General features: G+C 34.5%; 1 protein-coding gene across 1 annotated transcript in view; it reads right to left on the minus strand.

The window, feature by feature from the left end:
• Nucleotides 1–23,977, minus strand: part of VPS13B (vacuolar protein sorting 13 homolog B) — a 583,949-nt gene that overhangs the window by 504,811 nt on the left and 55,161 nt on the right. The window contains exons 16-17 of the mRNA XM_023763624.1: nucleotides 21,496–21,620; nucleotides 3,341–3,522 (exon numbers count right to left, since the gene is read on the minus strand). Coding sequence (XP_023619392.1) covers nucleotides 3,341–3,522; nucleotides 21,496–21,620 — 307 coding nt within the window. The remainder of the gene's footprint in view (nucleotides 1–3,340; nucleotides 3,523–21,495; nucleotides 21,621–23,977) is intronic.

Genomic DNA, 23,977 nt, shown 5'->3' on the forward strand with positions numbered 1-23,977 from the left:
TGGTGATGGACACAGAACTCTGAATACACTATATGCTTAATACTATATACCTGAAAGGGTGAATGTATGGTATGTGAATTATAGCTCAATAAGCTGTTTCCAGAGAGGACAAAAAGAATGAGAAGATGGAGAGAAACCAAGGTAAGACATTTCTGGTTTGAGAGGGAAAAGGCGGAGAGGGGGAGGCTAGGCAAAGACATGAATGTGGAAAAATGCAATTTTTTGATGATCAAGAAGACAAGTATAGTGTTAAATCCAAAGGAAAAGACTGATTTTAACTCGTGGTAAAGCACTTGTTATCAAAGGACAAAGAATAATGTAGGAGAGTATTATCAAAATAGGACAGAGAGAAAAGCCACTAGAGTGAAGAATAGGAAAAAACACTGGATGTTGTGGGTTAGTAATGATCAGTAATAAGAGAGCAAGATGTAGGAAGGTAGGCTAGAGACACAAATTATTATAGAAGTTGAGGCAGGAACATTGAAGAGAAGTACTAGTACTTGGCTTATAGTCAACTTACAACAGAAGAACAATGGTTCTTCTTCCACACATTATCAGAATCTAAGTCTGAAAGACTCAAGAATGTACACAGCCTACATAATCACTTAATTAATGTAGTAAATGAGAACTAGTTATAATGTAAAGCAAAGGATCACATGCTTAAACCAAACATATTAAACAAAGTTTAACAGTGCTGACTATTGTCTATTAATAGCCCATAGATGCAAGATAATAAAATGCTAAACCTTACACCTTAAATATATATTTCCTGGATCTTAATAAGGTAGAAATTTTGGAGACAATACTACAAACACAACATCAAGAATAAAATGAACAAAATAAGACTTTGGCTAGCAAAAGAAAAACATAAGATAACTGGGCATTTAGAAATATGGCTTATTAAAATTATTTTAGCTGATCCTTTTAATTCATCTATTATAAATTTTACAGCTGCTTTGATAAAAATAAACTTCCTCGGCAGAGGTGAAAACATCCTAACAGCATTCCACTTTCCTCAATTCCCCTAATCTGCAATAAATCAGTTCTACACATTTTAGGTTTCTCAATGATAGACCATCAGGTTATGAATCACATATTTTATAGTTACTTGTTTGATTGTTTTTAATACCTGTGACTGCATTCTGTTAAGGCAAATAGTTTCAGAATAAGAAATTTTAAATAAAATGTTTTTTAATAGCACAGTCCACTTGATAAATTTAGAAAAGGAAATAGGGGATTAGTTGGGTTTAAAAAAAGGAAAATTATAAAATTAATTAAAATCACCACCTGCTTATTGATATAAATTGTGGAGCTAGGCCTGCAGACACAAAATAATTTTAAAATAAAAAAAGGTAGATTATTATTGTGAGACAATAAACCAAAAAAACCCTGGAGAGAACATTACAGGAAACAGAAATTTGACGAGCAAAAAATTAAATTAGATAAATTCACAGTGCTAAATAGTATCAGCAATAAAGGCCTCACTGTAGTAGGCCTCGTGGAAAAAGATCTAAAAGAAAAGATTTTATCCAAAAAGTAACTCCACATTAAATAATGGCCATATGAAAAGCAATACCACAATGTCTTGGTCCATTTGGACTGCTATAACAAAATATCACAATCTGGGGTAGCCTATAAACAATAGAAATTTATTTCTCACTGTTCTGGATGGAGGCTGGGTGCCAACATGGTCAGGTTCTGGTGAGAACTTCTTCCAGGTTGCAGACTGCTGACTTCTCTCTGTGTCTTTACATAGTATAAGGCGCAAGGAAGCTCTCTCTGGCCTCTTTTAATTTCATTCATGAGGACTCTACCCTCCATCATCGAATCACCTCTCAAAGACCCCACTTTCTAATACCATTACACTAGGCCTTAGAATTTTCAAAAGATGAATTATGGTGGAAACAAACATTCAGACTATAACACATATCTAGTCTTCTTAAATATTCATCAATTCAAAAACTTTTTTTGAATGAAACAAAATTTATATAACATAAAATGTATCCTTTTTAAAGCATACAATTAAGTGGAATTGAGCATATTCACAATCATAAAAACACCACCACAATCTAATTTCAGTACATTTTCACTACCCGCAAAGAAACTCATATCCATTAGCAATCACTTCCATTCCTCCTTCTCCTCACACTCTGGACCATTAATCTACTATATGTCCCTGCAGATTTGCCTGCTCTAAGCATTTCATATAAATGAAATCATAAAATGTGACTTTTTACATCTGGCTTCTACTTCTTAGCATGCTGTTTTCAAGGTTCTCCACATTGTAGCATGTATCAGTACTGCATTCCTTTTTATGTCTGAATATTCCATTGTACATTCATCGGTTATAGACATTTGTGTCGTTTCCGCAATCAAAATTAATGCTATGTGATCTCTTTTACTAGTATATGTGGAATCTAAAAATGTCAACTACATGGAACAATGGTTACCAGAGCCAAGGTGGTAGGGATAAATGAGAGATGTTGGTCAAAGGTTACAAAGTTATGTAAGATGAATGAGTTCTACAAATCTAATGTACAGCATGATAACTACAATCAGCAATAATGTATTATATACTGGTTTTGCTAAGAGTACATTTCAGGTACTCTCACCACAGGAAAAGATTTGTAACTATGTGAGGAGACATAGATATTAATTAGTTTGACTATAGTAACTATTCCACGATGCATTTCAAAACATCATGTTGCACACAAAAAGGATAATTTGCTTACCAACTCTTAAAGTATTATGATCAAGTACTAGTATTTTAATCCATTCTACCAGCATAATCAAACATATTGTATTTGTGCTTGATTTATTTATTATTTCAAACATACACATTGATCCCCTCAAAAGTTATCTATGTAAGGCCAAAGCATCAATTGTACAAGGAGTAGGTAAAAAATAATCTCTTGCAATTATAAAATACTAGAGACCCAGAGCGCAAAATCGCATGGGACCCAGACCCGCCGCGCCAGCAGGACTCCAGACCCGCAGTGTGCGAGTACCTCGCCGCCGCGAGCCACCACACCGCATGAGCCTCGAGTCCTACCACGCCACGTGAGCAGCAAGCAGCTCGTGGGCTGGGTGGAGGGACCAAGAGGTGCTCCATGCACCTCCTGGGGACTGGTCGTTTGGTAGTTACAGTGTTACCACGTTACAGCCACTGGCCTTTTATAATATAGATATCCAGAAATTGGTGGCAGGGAACACAACTAAATGGCTAAATACACTACACAATTTAAGTTGAGCAAGTTATAAATATAGATTTGAAAGATAAAATATTAGTCACAACTAATAAGAATTTTCCATATACTTGTCAAGAAGACTGTGCTCTTACCTATAGTTTGGAAAACTTCATTCATCAAAGCTTCATTCACTACTGAAGAGCTGACACTTCCAATATGAGACCAACTTTGATATACTGCTTGCAGCAAAAGTGTCTGTGCTCTTGTAGCTTGAATTGTAAGATTTGGAAGTTCAAATATACCTTCAGTTATAGCAATCTGAGATCTTTTAGTCCTGCATAAGAAAATAGAAATAATAACAATATAGTAAATAGTATTTACAAACAACAACACACAAAATGAATTAAGTTGCGAGGGAAGAATTGGTATACATTAGAAATACTTTAAAAATAGAATTATCAAATAGATACACAATTCTATTATCAAATAGATACACAATTCTACTAACTTTAAACAAGTTTCACTATTTCAGATCTTACATAATAAAATATATAGATACAAAATAAAGTAATTCATACACATAAATTCTGCTCATGCAATTATATTTTGCAAAAGTCAATCATCAGAAAAAAAACAGTGAAATAATAATATTTAACACTCAAAGAGAATTTACTAGCAGATATATAATGTTCTAAATGTCTTCTATCAACTATCTCATTAAATTCTTCCCTAATACTCTTTGAGAGAGGTTTTATCATTATCTTAATTTTTAAGATGGAAAAATAAGACACAAAGAGATAAATTATGGTATCAAATACACAGCTATTCTGAGATTCCATCTAAACTTGACTCTGAAAAGTTCAATTTCTGGAATCTATAATAATAAAAGTATAATATGCAAATCGACCTAATGGCCAAACAGCAGAATGACTGTCCAGACAACCACTGTATGACACGCACTGGCGCCAGGCCAGCCAAGGCGGGTGCAATGCAATTGGTCGGGGGGCCCGCCATCGCCCCACAATCGTCCCACAGAGAGAGGCCCAGGCCACCGGTCAGCAGGGCGATTAATCGGGGGGCTCCGTGATCACCCTGCAGAGGGAGGCCCAGGCCACCCTCTGCGAGGCAATCGATGGTGGGGGGAGGGCCTCCGCAATGGATCACCCCACAGAGGGAAGCCGAGGCCACTGACCGGGGTGCTATTGATAGGGAGGGGGGGCTCTGCTATCATCCCAAAGACAAAGGCCCAGGCCACCCTCTGCAAGGTGATCAATCAGGGGGCTCCGCGGAACCAGGGAACTGGGGGGTGGGGGGGTGGCGGACGCAGGCAGCGCCAGGCCAAGGCGGGTGCAGGTGGAGAAGAGGGCTGCAGGTTGAGAAGCAGCCGGGACCATGAGGCAGCCAGAGCTGCAAGGGCTCCAGCAGCCGGGGCTGCAAATGCCTACCCTTGCACGAATTTTGTGCATTGAGCCTCTAGTTTATTTATATTTGTAAATCTTTAATCTTTCTTTCAAAGTTTTTCATTTAAGGTACTAGAGGTAGGACATGAAATTATAAAAAAAATCTGAATTCCAATTCTTGCTAAATCAGAAATGACCCATAACATGAAAAGACTCTAAGCCTCGCCAGAAAAAGGGAAATTCAAATTAAAATAATATAAGACTCTTAACCTCTCAGATGAGAAAAACCTCTCAGGCTCATCTAACACATCTCCTAGGAATCTACCTGAAAGGAACTCTCATGAGTGTGCAAGAATACTTAGACCATGATAGTGTTTGCAGCATGATTTAAAATAGCCTACACCTGAGACAATCTTACTGTTAGATTCTGGCACATTAACTTCATGTAAAACTACTCAGATATTAAAATAATAAAGGTCACTAAATCTACTCACATGAAAGGCTATCATGAAATATGGGTGAGTAAAATATAAATATAGGGTATCCCAAAACAATATATGCACATACTTTGAATAATAAAGGCAGTGTTTATTAAAATACATTTCATTTTCAAAATTGAGCTCTCAGCTGTTGAAGTGTGTACACATTTTTTGGGACATTCTGTAGTTGCCTTTTAAGACAGTTCCTTACAATGGCAGGAAGTGGTGGGTTACCCACACATCATAAAATCATATCTGCATGGGTTTGAATGTTGAAATTAAAAGTTCAGGATAGAACTATTTATAGTAGCCATTCCTGGAAGAGGAGAATAGTGGATGCATTTTGTGTGTTCTTCTCCTTGTTTTCCCTATGTTAATGTCTATATTGCTTTACTTGGTCCCTTGAGAAATCTAGACTATTATTTTTTGAAAAATCTGTATTATTCTTTTTTCAAACATTTTAAAGAAATTACAATATTTCAAGAAGGAACTAAGAAAATCACAAACTATGTCAATATGAAGTTAACTTCATAAAACATCTTTAAAATGTGAAGATAATATATTAGCATTATTAATGTATCCACCTACCTCCTCTCCCTGTCCTAACATTGGATTATCAAATAATTTCTTACTTCCTCATTGAAATAAAACTTCACTTAAAACTATCCTACAGAGAAATGACATCAGCAAAAAAGGCAGAATAAGGTATACCAAAAATCTGTCCCTCCATAAAAGCAGCAAAAAGATGTCAAAAGCTGTCAAGAATATTTTTCAGAATTCTGAAAACTAACCAAAAGCCTGCAGCAAAAAAGGTAAACTCTTAAACATAAAAAAAAAAAATTTAATTAAAAAGCCCAGCTACTAGTAATCTCAGTAGTAACAGTGAGCTTTGTAGTATTTTTACTTTTCCATGTTGCGTCCTCTGCCCAGAAGCTCAGCAGTGGCATTGAATAGCCCACATTCCTTATCTCTCTTAATTCAGGACTCTTCCAAACAGCTACGCAGGGGTATATATAGAAAACATTTAGAGGACTAATTACATTAGTCCATGCTGCCTGGGACAATGTGTAAGAGGAAGGGCAAACAAAATGAATGAACCAAAATCTTGGGAGGAAAGTAATAAAAAAAAATTGGGTAATAAAAAAATTGGGCAATAAAAAAATTGAAAAGCTCCAACATCTTCCAAAGACTACAGAAGGCCATACACATGTTCAGGACTGTGCAGTTGCAGAGGGAAAACTACAAAAAGGTCTTAAGCTCCCAACCCTGGCTGACTTCCAGGGTTTACCCAACAAGAAAAGAAGGCAGAGTTGTAAACGTCTGGTTGAGTTTTGAAGGCATTCCCCATTAGAAATGATGGAGGCCACACAGCAATAGGATGAAACAGTAAACGTGCTGAAATAAAAAACTATTGTAATAATAACAATTCTGGCAAAGCTATCTTTCAAAAATGAAGTGGAAATCTCCCAAGAAAGAAAAGTCCAGGACCAGAAGCCTTCACTGATAAATTCTAACAAACATTTAAAGAAGAATAAATACCAATCCTTTTTAACCTGTGCAATAAATATAAGAAAAACATGTCTAATTCTTTTCATAAAGCCAGTATTATCCTGATACCAAAAGCAGACAAAGACAACATAAGAATTCTTTATACAACCCAATTAAAAAGTGGGCATGGACCTAAATTGACACTTCTCCAAAAAGGACTTACAGATGGCCAAGAGACCTATGAAAAAAGGCTCAATGCCACTATCTATCAGAGAGATGGAAAGTAGAACGAGAATGAGGTATCACCTCACACCTATCAGAATGGCTACTACCATCAAAAAATCAACAAGTGGCAAGTGCTTGTGTGGTTGTGGAGAAAAGGGAATCCTAGTACACTGCTTGGTGGGAATGCAGACTGATGCAGCCACTGTGGAAGACAGTATGGAGTTTCCTCAAGAAATAAAAAATGGAACTGCCATTTGACCCAGTAATCCCATTGCTAGGAAAATATCCTAAGAATCCAGAAGCACCTATCAGAAAGATTATATGCAACCCCATGTTCATATCAGCGCTATTTACAATGGCTAAGACTTGAAAACAGCCCAATTGCCTATCAGTAGATGAGTAGGTAAAGAAAGAGGTGGTACATTTACACAATGGAAAACTATGCAGCAGTAAAAAAGAAGGAACTCTGACCATTTGAGACAGCATGGAGGGACCTGAAGAGTATCATACTAAGCAAAATAAGCCAGTCTGAGAAAGACAAGTACCACATGATCTCACTTATATGTGGAATCTAATGAACAAAATAAACTAACGAACAAAATAGATCCAGAGACATGGAAGTATGCAAGTATGCAACAGACTGATGAATCTCAGAGGGAAGGGGGAGATTAACCAAAAAACTTATATGCGTATATCCGTAACCCATGGACACAGGCAATAGTGCAGTGAAGGCCTGCGGAGTAGGTAAGTGCAGGGTAGAGGGAGTCTATGGTGGGAGAAAAGAAGATATCTGTAATACTTTCAACAATAAAGATAAATTTAAAAATAAAAGGCAACATAAGAAACCTATAGACCAATATCCTTTGGGAACATAGGTAAAAAGTACTATTTGATACTAACAAATCAAATTCAGAAGAATATTAAAAGCATTATACACCATAACAGCTAGAATTTGTCCTGGAAATAAAAGAGTAGTTCAACTTTTAAAAATCAATGCAATACACCGTATTTATAAAATAAAGGGGAGAAAAACATGTTCATCTCAATCGACAGAGAAAAAGCATTTGACAAAATCCAATACTCTTTCATGATAAAAACACTCAACACACTAGACATTAAGGAAACTTCTTCCACATGACATTGAACATTCACAAAACACACACAACTAACATCCTTAGTGGTTATAGACTGAAAGCTTTCTCTCCAAGATCAGGAGGAAGACAAGGATATCTGCTCTTTCCATTCCATTCAACATTATAGTAGAGTTTCTAGTTAAGAAATGAGGCAAAAAAATAAGTAAAAGACATTCAAACTAGAAAGGAAAAAAATAAAACTATCACTACTCACAGATAACATAACCTTATACATTGAAAACCCTAAAGGAAACACACACCACTGTAGCTAATAAGACCAATCAAATTGCAAGGTGCAACATAATTATACAAAAATAAGTTTTCTATCTATATACACTCACAAATAATCTGAAAGGAAAATTAAGAAAATGGTATTTATAACAGCAACAAAATGGGGAAAAATGCTTGGGGATAATTTAACAAAGAAGTGCAAGACTTTCAGATTGAAAACTACAAAGCATTGTTGAAACACATTAAAGAAGGAATCTAAATAATGGTAAGATAGCCCATGTTTATGGATTAGAAATTTTAATATTAAGATGGCAATACTTGCCAAATCAATATATAGATCCAATACAATCCTTATCAAAATCCCAGCTATTTTGAATAAATGAATAAACGAATCCTAAAATTCATATGGACTTGTGAGAGACCCCAATAGCCAAAACAAGCTTGAAAAAAAAAGTTGGAAGACTCATATTTACTAATTTCAAAATTTACTACATAGGTACAGTAATCAAAGAGTGTCACATGAGCATACAAAAAAATCAGTGCACTAGAATTGAGAGTCTAGAAATAAACCTTTATGTCTATGGCCACTTGATTTCGAGATCAAGTGATGGGAAATGAATAGTCTTAAACAAATGGTTTGCAACAATTGGATATCCGGATACAAAAGAACGATGTTAGACCACTATCTCACACCATACCAAAATAAAGCAAAACTGATCAAAAGCTAAAGCTATAAAACTCTTAGAACACAGGTGCAAATCTTCATGATCTTGGATTAAGGAACAGTTTATTAAATGTGATTTCAAAAGCAAAGCAAACAAATAAAATTGAACTACTTCAAAATTTTTAAATTTTGTATATCAAAGGATACTATTCAGAAAGTGAACAGACAACATAGAGCATGGGAGAAAATATTTGCAAGTCATATATCTAATAGGGGTCTAGTGTTCAGAATATGCAAAAAACTCCCACAACTCCAAGGCACAAAGACATACAACCTAATGAAAAATGAAACAGGACACGAATAGACATTTGTCCAAAGAAGATACAGAAATAGCCAATAAGCACATGAAAACATAGTCAACATCATTAGTGAAATAAAAATCAAAACCACAATGAGATGCCATTTTACACCAAACAGGACAGATATAAAAAAAGAAAATAGCCCTAGCTGGTTTGGCTCGGTGGATAGAGCGTCGGCCTGTGGACTGAAGGGTCCCGGGTTGGGTCCCGGGTTCGATTCCGGTCAAGGGCACATGCCCGGGTTGCAGGCTTGATCCCCAGGGTGGGGCGTGCAGGAGGCAGCCGATCAATGATTGTCTCTCATCATTGATGTTTCTATCTCTCTCCTCTCCCTTCCTCTCTGAAATCAATAAAAAAAATTTTTTAAAAAGAAAATAACAAATGTTGGCAAAGATGAGCAGGAACTGGAACCCTCACACACTGAGAGTAGAACTGTATAATGGTACAGCCACAATGTAAAACAACTTGGCAGTTCATCAGAAAGGTAAATATAGATTTACTATATGACCAAGCAATTATATGAACCGAAAGTGTGTTCATATAAAAACTCATACATACAAGTTCATAGCAACATTATTCCTAACCAAAATATGGAAACCCAAATGTCAGACAACTAATGAATAGATAAACAAAACGTAAAATATTTTTCAGTCATTAAAAAAATAAAGTAGTGATACATGGTACAACCTGGATAAACCTTGAAAACATACTAAATGAAAGAGGGCAGATAGAAAATCCCACATAATTTAAGGTTCTGATTATATAAAATGTCCAGAAGCCTAGATAGAGGGTTTGTTTGTTTGTTTGTTTGTTTGTTTGTTTATCCTCACAGGAGGACATTTTTCCATTGATTTTTAGGGAGACTGGAAGAGAGAGGGAAAGACAGACAGAAACATTGATGTGAGAGAAACACATCGATTGGTTGCCTCCAGCACGAGCCCTGACCAGGACCCAGGCCGGGGAGGAGCCTACAACAGAGATACGTGCCCTTGACCAGAATCAAACCTGAGACCCTTTAGTCCACAGGCTGACGCTCTATCCACTGAGCCAAAAAGACTTGGGGGAGACCGGGTTTCTTTTTTCGAGTTTTAAAATTGTTCTAGAATTAGGAAATGATGATAATGATGATGAATAGAAAACAATGTGAATATACCAATAATCAATGAACTGTACAGTTTAAAACAATTAATATGTTGACTTTCATGTTATTTGGATTTTATCTCAATTAAAAAAAAATCCCCCTAAAGTATTCAGAACTCTGTTCCTAGGAACACCTATCCAAGCAACTAACCATTACCTTCTGTCACTCAAAACAACAAAAACAAACCCTGGGATCAGACATCTCTCTTAATTAGCATGTTATAAGTTAAGTATATAGTTTCACATTAAGATTACTATGGCCTTGTCCATACAACTTCCAAATATTTAACAGAAATATGTGGCTGTACCTAGATCTACCCTTCAATCCACAATCTTGGTCACAGTTTTCCATAAAACCAATAGACAGGAATGAATAGACCAAGAAATAAATATGCACTGAATAAAATAGTCTTTAAACCAAACAGCTAAAATAATAGAGATCAAGAGACAGTAAGAAAAATAAACAGGACCCAATTCACAAATTTATATTTCATTGTCATCACTGGTTTCTTCTGCTTTTCCAACATTGCAGCCATTTTTTAAATCATTTTCTTTTCTTTAATTAAGGGTTTAAATACTGAGAGATGGTTCTCTACAATGTTCTCAAATTTGTTTATTAGTAGTAATATTAAGTAAAGAAAACAGTACATATAAAAATGCACAATTAATCTAGCTATCTATATTCAGCCAGATACAGTGTGATATTTGAGAAGTTCTATGGTGTAGCAAGAGTTATGTTCTTATAACTACAGCAATATTTACTTATAAGGCAAAATTATAGTTGGGATTCTTTTTATAAGTGGGTCTTTACTATTTCATAACAAATTCAGCTACTGTACATGGTACTTTAACTTTCAAGTCATCATACGTCACATAAAATAGTTCCCAAATGGATAACACAGACTTAAATAAAAACTTAAACATATGCAAATTTAAAAGATTAATTTATTCTACCTTTTAATAATGCCCAAGGGTAGAGGGCCATTCCCTCCTTCAGATTCAATTTAATTCAACATCAAAGGAAAAAATTCACTTTGTACAAAAGCCAGAATTCAATAATAAACAAGTAAGTTATATCATACACATAGGACATGTTTTTGTGGTTTGTTTTACTTTCCAGCTGTAACCAACTACAAATAAAAGTACATTTTATTATACGTCTGTTAAGTACTCCAGTAGCATTTGAACTAAAATAAACTATTTTAAAATTATTTGGCAATAGATTGTAACTTACACAATGTACCTGTTGTTTGTATAATATCAATGAAGAGGGTTTTTTTTTCTTTTGTTTTTGTCAACTCTGAAATATTGCTAACAGGCTAACAAGTATAGGAAATGAACACCCATGTATCCACTTCATAAACCCAATTGATTAACCCATAATATTATACCATATTTACATCAGAGGTTTTTAAACAAATCAATAGCTTTTACAACTTTTTAAAGCTATTTGGGGTGGGGGGCTCATTAAAATGTCAATGAAAATGCACAATAAAAGTATAATTTTCCTTGTGATTTATGTCACTACAAATTTATTTAAACTTTGTTTAAAATAAAACAACTCAATAAAATTCATACAAGAGGTATCTAACAACTTCTGAGTTTACCTAATTTTTTTGAAATATCACTAAACTTACATTTTAACAGTTAAGTTGGTGAAAATAATTTATTTAATAAATGGCTATTTCACATATCCCTAAGTCCTAGTCTGAACATATGTTCATTTTACAGAATAGGTTTAAAAACTATCAGTGTAAACATTACTCTCTAGGGGAAAATAAATCCTAATGTAACTAGTGGGATAAACAACTCATTAAAACTAAACTTGGAAAAACTCCAGGATAAATTTAAGGAAATAGAAACATGTAGGTCTTGATCGTGTAGTAGCAAAGACTGGAAATTAATATGCCCTAATTAACAAATACTTTAAAGACTCTACTTGTACCATCTGCTGACATTATAATACAGAACTAGTGAAAGTTCTGGACCAATATAGCATCTCTACAAAGAAAATTATTCCTCCAAATTTTTAAATAAAAATGTGGAAGTGGTTCTTATTACTCAATGCAAAGGAATTAACTTATACAATCCATTCATGTTCATAGGAATACCATAAAATTTTTGCCCTACATAAACTTGAAGAACAGCCATCCATTCTTTTAAAATCAACACACCTCACAGCAGTTGAAAGAATAGCCTCAGCAACAGCTGGATCTGAAGATTTATATAGAATCCCCAAATGCAAAGTTTGAACCTACAAATTGGTTCCAAAAATGTATTTTTGTTATTACTCATATCCTGTACAGTAAAATAAGATTAGATCACTTTTTCCAAAATAAAATGAGTACAAAACTTCACTAACTCAACTTAGAAATGAAAGCAGTTTTAAAGGCTAAGAAATTTATATTTAGTTCTGTATACAATGACCCTTTAACTAACACATCAATACTTAAATGAAAAGAAAGAAGTTTTTAATTAAATGTTAAGTAAAATAATTGGTTAAATTAGCTCTTCTTTTCTCTTTCTGATCCCACCCCACTCCCCAGAGACAACCACTTTTTATGAGTTTGGCATACATACCCACAGACCTCTGCCTACTTGATTTTATGTATTCATAGATACACATATAATTTTAATGGGTATATATTTGTATATGACTACAGCCTCTATTTAGTGACTAAACAGCATATCTTATAGATCATCAAGATCTTTCATCATTAGTACATATACTCCGACAATGGTCTTTTTAATGCCTGCTTGGTATTTTACTGTTTGAATCAAGTCTCACATTCATCAGAATTTCTCAACATCCCCACTAGTATTAACTATTATACTTTTCAATTATAATGATTTTTAGCATTTGCAGATGGCTATAAAATATAAATTATATCCTGTTTAATTACAAATATATTTTGCCATTTTTCAAATTTTCTGAAATAAAAATATCATTATTTGAATTTAAATGTTAGATAACAGATGAACAAATAAAATGGGAAGTAAAACTTGTCTATCTTTAAAGCAAAAATACAATTAACTGCTTGATTATTATAACATAGAAAGTCCAAAATCTTATAATGTATTGATGGTAGCAAACAAATAAAATACCAAAGAAGCACATGCTGTCCTTCATTAATCTCATCATTTCCTAAAAAGTTGTTCAATTCCTCTACTTAAATCAAAGTGTTTTATCTATTCAGGAAAAAGAGAGAAATAAAGTATATTTATGTTATATATATAATTAGTAACATTCAAATAGAACCTTGAAAATTCTGATTAGGAAAATCACTAGAATTTTAGTTCAACTTCAGTCATTCATTAAAGTCATTGGTTTTTGCTTTGGCCAAGAGCAAATACATTTTACATGTATTACTTAAATAAAAAGGAAATAGACTACTAGGTTGTCAAAAAAGGATTACAATCTGAATCAATCAGACAACAAAAGAACACTGAAATCACTGAAAAAATTACCAGCTGTATGTCAATAAATATTCACCTGGGCCTACCATAGATTCAACGTTTTGACATGTCCTCCATAGAAAAAAGGGATGGTCCTTATGGAACTTAAATTTTTTAAAACAATTTAGAAAAGTTATTAAATAATCTTAAATAATCACATCAACTAAATTAAAATCACTTCTATGAAAAGAACAGTGAAAAACAGAAACAATATCCCACCCTTAGAAGAATGTGACCGAACCAGAGAAAATGTCAATTGGGCCAATATCTGAGGGGTGAATAAAGATTATTTAGGCTAAGACTAGTGAAACAATATGGTGAAAGACTAGGTTGAAAGAAGACAAACTGAAAAAGGTCCAAAAGGTTGGAGAAGCCGTGGCTGGGTGGCTCAGTTGATTGGAGTGTCTTCCCATACACCAAAACGTTGGAAGTTCGAGCCCCCTGTGGGGGCACATAGAGGTATGAGAGGCAACCAATCAATCACTGTTTCTAACATCGATGTCTGTCTCTCTCTCTCTCTCTCTCTCTCTCTCTCTCTCATCAATAAAAGGACATATCTTCGGGTAAGGATAAAACAATTTTTAAAGGTGGGAGAGAACAGGGAGGGAGATAATCAGATGAATATAGACAGCCAAGAAGGGGGCAGATCTGGAGGGAATCAGAATGTTTTAAGAATTTTTATTTTTATAATAAAAATGTATGTCCTCCCCTGCCTAAAACACTTCCCCCCACCTTTACCCCTCAATCACCACACTGTTGTCCATGTCCATGGAACCCAACTAGGCAGAGTTGCTAAGCCAACCCAACTGGGAGGGGAAGAAAGAGCGCATGCAGGAGACAAACTTTTAAAATGTATGGATATTGCTAAGACAGCAGCTTGCAGATAACCAATCATAAGACAGTAAGGCATATAAACTAATCCCAAGGAAGTTGCTAAGGCAGAATTCTTTGAAAAGACCAATCAGGAGCTGGCAAGGCTATATCCACCCCCTAGGTTAAAAATTGTGGCTTATGGCCCTAACTGGTTTGGCTCAGTGGATAGAGCATTGGCCTGCAGACTGAAGGGTCCCAGGTTTGATTACAGTCAAGGGCACATGCCCGGGTTGTGGGCTCAATCCCCAGTAGGGGGCATGCAGGAGGCAGCCGATCAATGATTCTCTCTCATTATTGATGTTTCCAGTTCTCCCTCCCTTTCCCTCTCTGAAATCAATAAAAATATATATACATTTTTAAAGTGTGGTTTATGGCCACGTGGGACTCTACGAATAGAATAACAGACTTTAACACCCAACTATAATATGGGAAAAAAGCTTTCCTGGAACCCCAGCTGTACCTTTCCCAGGACTGGCTTCTCTCAATAAACTTTACCCCCTTTAACCGTTTTTGTCCGTGACTTCATTCTTCAGTTTCTTGAGACAATGAACTCAGACTCAAACACCCCACATTTTGGTATCACTGCTATGAAGATAAAATTGTAAACAACCCAAAGAATTCTAACAAGCTCAACTCTTTCTCCTACTCCAAAAAATAAGTACAATTATTCCTAATATGCAGTTGACAAGTTTTCACATGCTCAAGCTACACAAATTTGTACAAAACACTGAACAAAATCTAAAGAATAACTATTTCAAATAAAAAGCAAAAAATTAAAGAGAGGTAAACTCAGTTTCTGGCTTTGGAGTTAGCTTAAGACAGACATAACACTAAAAGGTTATGTGTTACCAAAGAACTGGAGGAAAAACTTCCAAATCTATATATCTACACTAATAAAAGAGAAACATGCAAATTGGTGTCACTCTGCTACACCCACCAGCCAATCAGAGCAACTATGCAAATTAACCCAACAAAGATGGCAGTTAATTCGCATACGCAGGCACAAAGCTAAGACTGAAGGCTCCGGCTGGAGTGAAGAGTGAAGAGTGAAGAGTGAAGAGTGAAGAGTGAAGACTGAAGACTGAAAAGCCAAGCCTCACTGCAGCTGGACCAAAGGCCTGGGTCCCGGGTACCGGAGGAAAACCGGTGCCGGCAACCAGGGGAAGGAAGGCCTATTGCGCGAATCTTCATGCAACGGGCCTCTAGTATATATATAAAGCGGTAATATGCAAATTAGGCTGGGACGCCGTAACGGGTCACTACCAGACAGGAGGACATTGTGCGCGCAGGTGAGGCCTGGAGCAGAGACGGAGATAGAGACAGGGGGGCCTGCCCGAGCCAGAGCAGCAGCTCTGGTGGCCCAGAGCAGACATAGGCAGTGGAGTGGGGGGCCTGGGGCTGGCCGAGCCACTGCGCTGGCTCGGGCAGGCCCGGAGCGGACACAGGCAGGGGCACAGAAGGGACCTGGGGTGGAAGTCAGGCATGGGTCCCGGCCGCCCGTGGCGCTGGTCCGGCCTGACTCCCACAGCGGCCCGCGGGGTGCCTCCTCAAACAGCGGGAGGCAGGAGGCGGGGCGCCTCCTCGTGCAATTTCAATCATGCTCTGGGCCTCTAGTCATATATATAAGGGGTTACTATACAGACCCATATAAGAAACACCTACAACTCAACAACAAAAACAATTATAAAAAAGCAAAGGACTTGTATATTTCTCAAAGAGAGATATACAAATGGCCATTAAGCACTTGAAGAGATACTCGAAATTAGTAATTGTTAGAGAAATACATGTCAAAAACCACCATGTGATACTATTTCATATTCATTAGGATGGCTATTACCAAAAATACTGAAAATAAAGTGTTGGTAAGGATGTAGAGAAATTGGACATTTGTGCATTGCTGGTGGAAATGTAAAATGGTACAGCCTTCAAAGATGATTAACAGAACATAATGTATGTCTTTTCTCCTTCAGATAAGAAAGAGATCAAGGACTTGGGAACCAGATAACCCCTTCATGAGAATCCTTGTTCAGCTCGGCCAGCGTGACTCAGTAGTTGAGCAATGACCTATGAACTAGGAGGTCACAGTCTGATTCCCGGTCAGGGCACATGCCCAGGCTGTGGGCTTGATCCACAGTATGGGGCATGCAGGAGGCAGCCGATCAATGATTCTCTCTCATCATTGATGTTTCTATCTCTCTTTCTGTCTCCCTTCCTCTCTGAAATCAATAAAAATATATATATATTTTTAAAAAATCCTTGTTCACCAACTGTGTGATTTTGGACAAGTTACATAACCTCTCTGAGTTTTAGTTTTATAAGAGGGACTATCTTATCTCACAAGGTTGTCATAAAAAGTTCATTAAACTAAGAATCCAACAATGTACAAAAAAGTACAGAATTATCTTTCATATTCTACCCACTCTTTAATAACCTGCTAAAAGTTACCTTCTTTATGTTTTCCGTAACATTCTAAGCCAAAGTAATTTTTCTCTGTACTTCCAAAGTATGTTGCATATTACCCATCTGAATAAAGTCACATTTCTGAACCCTCAATTATAAGAGAAAGTGAATTTAAGATTGTATTATGGTTGCAGTTAACAACCCTCATCAGGAAGAAATTGGGCTAAGGAATACTTGAAACTGGTTTAACTATTTTTAAGTGTTCATATTAAAAAGCTTAGAATCTTTATTCATGTCTAAGTCAAGGTCCAAAATAACTTTCCAAATTCCTCCCCCACTATATGCATGCACAGATCCAACAGACTAACCCTGACTTTGTTCAGATAGTATTATCCTCCAGAAGCCTCCACACCACACCAACCTCTCAATACACGAGTATCTATCTGATTCAGCCATTAAAGCCCAACTTCTCTGAAGCCACTTCTGATGTCCCAGGGAAATTTTCTAATTCCTTTAAAATAACAGAACATTGTGCTTAAGTCTCAATTTTGTAATTTAAAGACCACTAATTTCATATGCGTCTAGTCCTCTCCCTTACTAGACTGAAAGTTTTCATGGTCAGGGAAAGGAAAATCTCTTACCCTCCTGGCATTCTACTTTGGTCTTTCCCCAATCCCAACACATAGTGCAATGCCTATCAAAACGAAGAAAATCAAAACATATTTAATGAATTACATCTACTCTCCTCTAATACCATTGAAGCTTCTTAAGGAATAGAGAAAATGAAAAAAAATAAAAAATAAATTGACACAAACTTCAGGTACATATTCTTAATTAAAATTGTAGATAAAGAACATATAAACTGCCCATGTTCATGTAATAGAATACTGTGTATTGACAAAAGCAAACAATCTAATGGATGAATCTCACAAACATTATTTTGAGTGACAGAAGCCAATCAAAAGAAATATGTTAAATGATTCCAATAATATCAACTCCAAGAACAGAAAAAAACTAATCTATTCTATTAGAAATCAGGATAATGGTTAACCTTGGAAGAGGGTGTAAAGGACAGGCTTTGGGAATGCTAATAATACTCTATTTCTTGGTCTTTCAACTGACTACCAAGGATCAGTTCAATTATGAAATACCATAATGTTTGTATTTTTCCAATACAATATTAATATCTCAAAAAGTTTTTAAAATAGAGTTGAAATACTTATCATTTTCTGTGTTGTGAAAAAAATGGTAAGGCTAGGAATGCATCTAAAAGCCTAAAGGGCTCTGGCCATGCGGTAAGTTGGTTGGAGAGTCAACCTGTGCACCAAAAGGTTATAGGTTCAATTCCTGGTCAAGGCACATTCCTAGGTTGCAGGTTCCATCCCTGGTCAGGATGTGTATGGGAGGCAACAAATCTATGTTTCTCTCTCTCACCTTCCTCCCACCCTTCCTCTCTCTCTAAAAATCAACAAAAAGTACATCCTTAAGTGAGGATTTTTAAAAATAATAAAAATTAAATAAATAAGAAAAAATAAAGGCCTAAAGGTACTACTTACCCATTGTAGAAATTTTAAATATAACTACCTACAGGAGACCAAGGCATAATTCTGCTAATGATAATAAATTTATGTTACTTACTGCCCTTAAACTAACTCTTCGCTGTCCTTATTAAAACATCTTTTTTTAAAGAGATAAATTAAAGTTTACATTAATTGCTCAATACTGCTCTTATCAAACAATGATCACTGTGTCATTTCCACCATATCCTACATATTTCACTCCTATTCGTAGGAGCTAAAAGAACTAAATGTTAACCTGATATAAACAATAATGAAAAATTTGTTAAAAGTTTATTTTTATATATTTAGAAATTATGTAATATAGAATGAAAGACAAAATATTTTGAAAAAATAAATGCTAAGAAACTGGAATTTACTAAAAGCTTGTTCATTGAGACTAAAATAGAAACATTTAAATGAGAGAGGGATAATTTATTTTCAATGTTACTTAAACCATATATTTATTAGCAAGCCTAATTAAAATAAATGGTAGTTAGTCTGAAACTTTATAATTAAAAACTGAAATTAAAAATATTTTTAAACAAGAAGTATAGGATATCTTGCTGATTTACAATGCTAACTCCAACACACCAACTAAAATTTTTTCAATGAGCTATAAAATGTCCTTGTTTCAAAAGCTGTGGCCTGGCCCTAAAAAGTTTGGCTTAGTGGATAGAGCGTCGGCCTGCGGACTGAAGGGTCCCAAGTTTGATTCCAATCAAGGGCATGTATCTTGGTTGCGGGCATATTCCCAGTAGGGGTGTGCAGGAGGCAGCTGATGGATGTTTCTCTCTCATCAATGTTTCTAACTCTCTATCCCTCTCCCTCTCTCCCTGTAAAAAATCCAATAAAATATATTTTTTTTAAAAGCTGTGGCCTGTACTAAATATGCTCTTCTCTTTACTGAATGAAATATATACACAGCATCATATATGTATTTTAAGAAACTGAAATGTGAATTTTAAAAATCCAAATGAAAGCAGCTTATATAATCTGAGGAAGGGAGAGACCATGAATGGGAACAGGGTTGACATTTAATGACATAACCAGGGAGCCTTACTAAAAAAATCCTCACTTACTGCATCAGTTAAATAAAACTCTCGGTTCCCATGTGATTTTGATTTAATTCCAGCACTACTTGATGCATTTTATCTGTATTTTATTTGCTTAATTTGACTAAGATATATCTCAATGTATTAAGACTTGTATTTACTACTTTCAATTTAGAATTGCTAACAACAGATTATAGTTTACATTCTATTTATTAAGGGAAACAATTTGAAGAAATTATTTCAAAGCAATATATTTCTGTAAAATATAGCAAAATATCATTGAAATAATGAGAAGTGGTCTTAACTACAAAAAAAAAGCAAATCATATCCAAACAACTATTTGCATTCTGTGATCTTATGCTTTTAGTATTAAATTAGAATATTTTCTTTCAGATGTCAGCAGACATATTTTAAATCACATCTAACAATATTTATAGTAAGCCCTATACATCCTTAAAATAAACCTTACCTATTTAAATATTCAATATTTTTCATATAAAGGCTATAATTCATTTTGGAAATTTTGGGTTTTCACTTTTAAAAGTTGTTAAGCAACTTTTATAGTAAACTGCAGTGTTTCTAATAAAATTTCAGTGTTATGAATAATAAATCAACACATAATTGAGAAAACAGTATTCACAGATATCTATTAAAGTTGATATCAACCAGGACATATCATACGGTATTTCTTAATAAATTAGAATATAAAACTTGACTCAAATACAACATGCTATGTATACACAAATAAAATGTTTCAAACGTAAATCTCTAAACAACATAATAAATGATATATGAGGAATATGAATGATTAGCACAAAATTTAAACTATCAAGTAAAAATAAGAATAATCATTTAATAATGTTTTCATTTAATAGAAGAACTGGTTCCAAAACTTAATTAACTGCAATTTCTGTATTTTTAAATTTCTGGATCAGTAGTAAATTTCTTTGAAAATGTGAGCATTTACTTTATAAATTTCATTCTAAAAGTTATATATTATTAAAGAAACATCATCAGCAAATGACTTTAGATATAAAAAATATCAATTTTCTGAAAGTTATGTTGCTTTTCAAAATAACTAATTAAAACTCATCCTGTAAGCTTACTAATTAGGATGAGAAAGCAAAGATATATTTCAAATAATTGAAATAATCTCAATTTTAAAATGTAGAAATATTAGAATATAATTTCATATATTTAAATCTTATCTCGTATATTTAAACAATTATTTCTTGAATATATTAAAAGTATTGCTTTCATCTAAAAAATGGTTATGATAAGTAACTATTGGCTTTTTTGCTATAAGTCTCTTTGAGTTTAGGAAAATATGACCTCCAAATAAAGTAACCCAATACTGAATGATAAATAATATTCAAATTGATTTCTTCCAAATGCAATGACTACACATATATATGTCAAATATTTTAAATGTATGTAATGGCTATGAATACACATAAAATTGTTATTTAGTTGATAAATACTTTGGCCTTAATATTAACATGCAACGTTTCGTTACTCTTTGTCTGTATTCTCTCAAAGAGAGAAAAAAAAATGTATTTGCCCTTGCAGTTCCTATTACATTATGAAGCAGCAACATTTTACTATAGCTCCAACATGGATTAGCAATTATAACCCGGACAACAGTTATGACTACCACAAAAGATATTATAACCAAATACACAAATATTAAAGAGATTTTTAGTGTCTCCTTAAAAGACAGAATAAATTCAGATATTTTCCCAAGGTTTTGTATAAAACCAACACACTGACATAAAACAGATTCAACTAGCTTTTCCCTCCTAAGATAATAAATAAAAACTATCATAAACCACATTTCAACATACTTACCAGCATGTGGGTAGTTTCAGAAGTTTAACATACAGAGCAGTGCTGAAAGAGGGAATAATTGGTACAGGTAAGCAGTAAGATCCCCTACAATCCAAAGACGTCAGTCCTGCCTGGAAACCAAATATCTAAAACAAAAAGAAAAGATCCAAATGTTCACAGAGACAAAGTTTTAATAAGCACAGGATGGAATACGTCAGTTTCAATTTGCTCTACAACAGCTGCACACTAAATATGTTCCAATGTCTTTTTCCACTTCCCAAACACCAACATTTTTTTATTCATTTTGACATTAAGTCAGAATTAAGAAATTTAAATATACAGTATTTCTTTCACAGCCCTGTTCTTTTTGTGACTAATTTTAAGGCTGCCATTTCTATATTTAATTCTCATTTAGTGTTTTATTATCTACTAAAATGCACATCTTTTCTATTAATATAAACAACTGACTACATTGTGCACATTGTAGATATTAACTTTAATAAATCACTATTCATATCATTTTGTGTCTTAAAGAACATGAACTACATCAAGAAGAATCCTAATAATGTATTTTGCCTTCAACTTACATTATGTACACAAAAAGAATATTCAAATATATCCTAAAATGTTATATCTCTTCCCTTTTGTGTATGAATATAATTGTTGAGCTGAGATTTGTAACCCAGAAAATTTGGAACAGAAATCACTCCTCTTATGTTTATATTTAAAACGAGCAGATCACACTCAAAAATTTTATAAGCATTCCCTAAAATGTCTGAACACTATATTTGCTTTAATGAGAAAAATCAATGTAACAGAATATTTTACATAAAACATTGCAGAGAACTAAATATGATATGTCTGCTCCAATTATTTCCAATCAGGTAAAAGCAAACATCTCGAACAGAAAATACTGATACACAGGAATACGAAACAAAGAATTACTATTTTCCAACAACATGCAAAAGCAGCTTAACCCCAACATTTAACTTTCATTATTATTTTTTATTCCTTGGGTTTATAAAGCATGAACTTTCCTACCTCTAAGATTAACAATAAATGCTACATGCCATAGTAAAACATGTTTAAAAATTCTCAGTAACTAATTTTCAAAATAACTTTCATGTAATGAACATAAATCAATAATCAATTTCTTAGAAAGTATTAAGCTACTTCCAAATGATTTCAAAAAGCTATTATGCCCTTAATCCTTCATCAAACTTACAATGGCAAATCCTTTCCTCTAAAGTCAGTTTTCAGGGAACAAAATAATTTTACGGAAATAGGACATTAGTTAGAATTATGTACTTTCAGAGAAACCTGCATTTCAAAGGTAGGTCCTATCTAGTTTACTATCAAGAAAAATGATAGTAATACATTAATTAATATATTAATATTAATATATTAATTCCTCTAAGTCCTGCTATTAAGACAAGTGACAAAAAGAAACAGAATTGAGAATAAAATGAAAACATGTTTCTAACACTTAAATGATCAACGTTAAAAATTAAGTTATTCCACCTTCATTCCCTTTGAAGACTTATTCTAAGCAACACTAAGTATACAAAGAACTTCTGGGCACTGTGCAATTTCCACATTTCATATTTCTTCTGAAAGGCCCATTAAAAATTCTGAAATTTGTAATTATTACCACTAATTACAAAACATGATTATTAAAATATGCCCAACCTCCAACTATTTCTAGAGTGTGCCTATGGATAATGTTTTATCTCAACAGATTATCCAGCTAACAGGTCTCTCAAGCCACTTTTTCATATTCTATAAAATGCCCCAACAGTATAATCACAGACACTATCATTAACTATACTCAGATGGAAAGTAGGTGTAGAGGAGATCCCCTGCTGGCTACTTGCAGAACTGCAAAGAACTTTGGAGAAACTACATATTATTCTGTAATATTTCTGAAGTTTTTACTAAATTTACATGTTGTCCAGAGATGCTTCTAAGAGAACATTCAAACAAAAATCTATAATAATAACAAGGTAATATGCTAATTAGACCAGACGTCTTCTCAACATCATTCTGGACGTCCTTCCTGACAAAGCCGGAGCGGGGGGGAAGCCAGCCTGGGTCCCGGGTGACTACAGGCCAGAGGAGGGAAGCCCAGGTCCCGGGTGCCAGAGGGAAACCAGTGCCAGAAGCTGGGTCCCAGGTGCCAGAGGGAAGCTGGTGCCAGCAGCCAGGGGAAGGAAGGCCTACTCTTGCACGAATTTTCGTGCATCGGGACTCTAGTAAATTATAATGGAAGAGAGCCTATCTACCACATCAAAAATAATTATTTCAATATAACCAATTTTCAACTCTTTCCTTTAAATTACAGCAATAAGATACATAGATTTACAATACCTATATAACCTAATACCTTGTCAACACCCTTGACCAAGATTACATATATTGCATCTAGAAAAAGGAAAACTAGCACAGTATGAATTGAGGCTGCTTTCAGCAAGGATAGTTAAAATGTTCAGAAATGGAATAAAAG

This window comes from Myotis lucifugus, unplaced genomic scaffold (assembly GCF_000147115.1).
Source record: "Myotis lucifugus unplaced genomic scaffold, Myoluc2.0 scaffold_294, whole genome shotgun sequence".
Classification (NCBI taxonomy): domain Eukaryota; kingdom Metazoa; phylum Chordata; class Mammalia; order Chiroptera; family Vespertilionidae; genus Myotis; species Myotis lucifugus.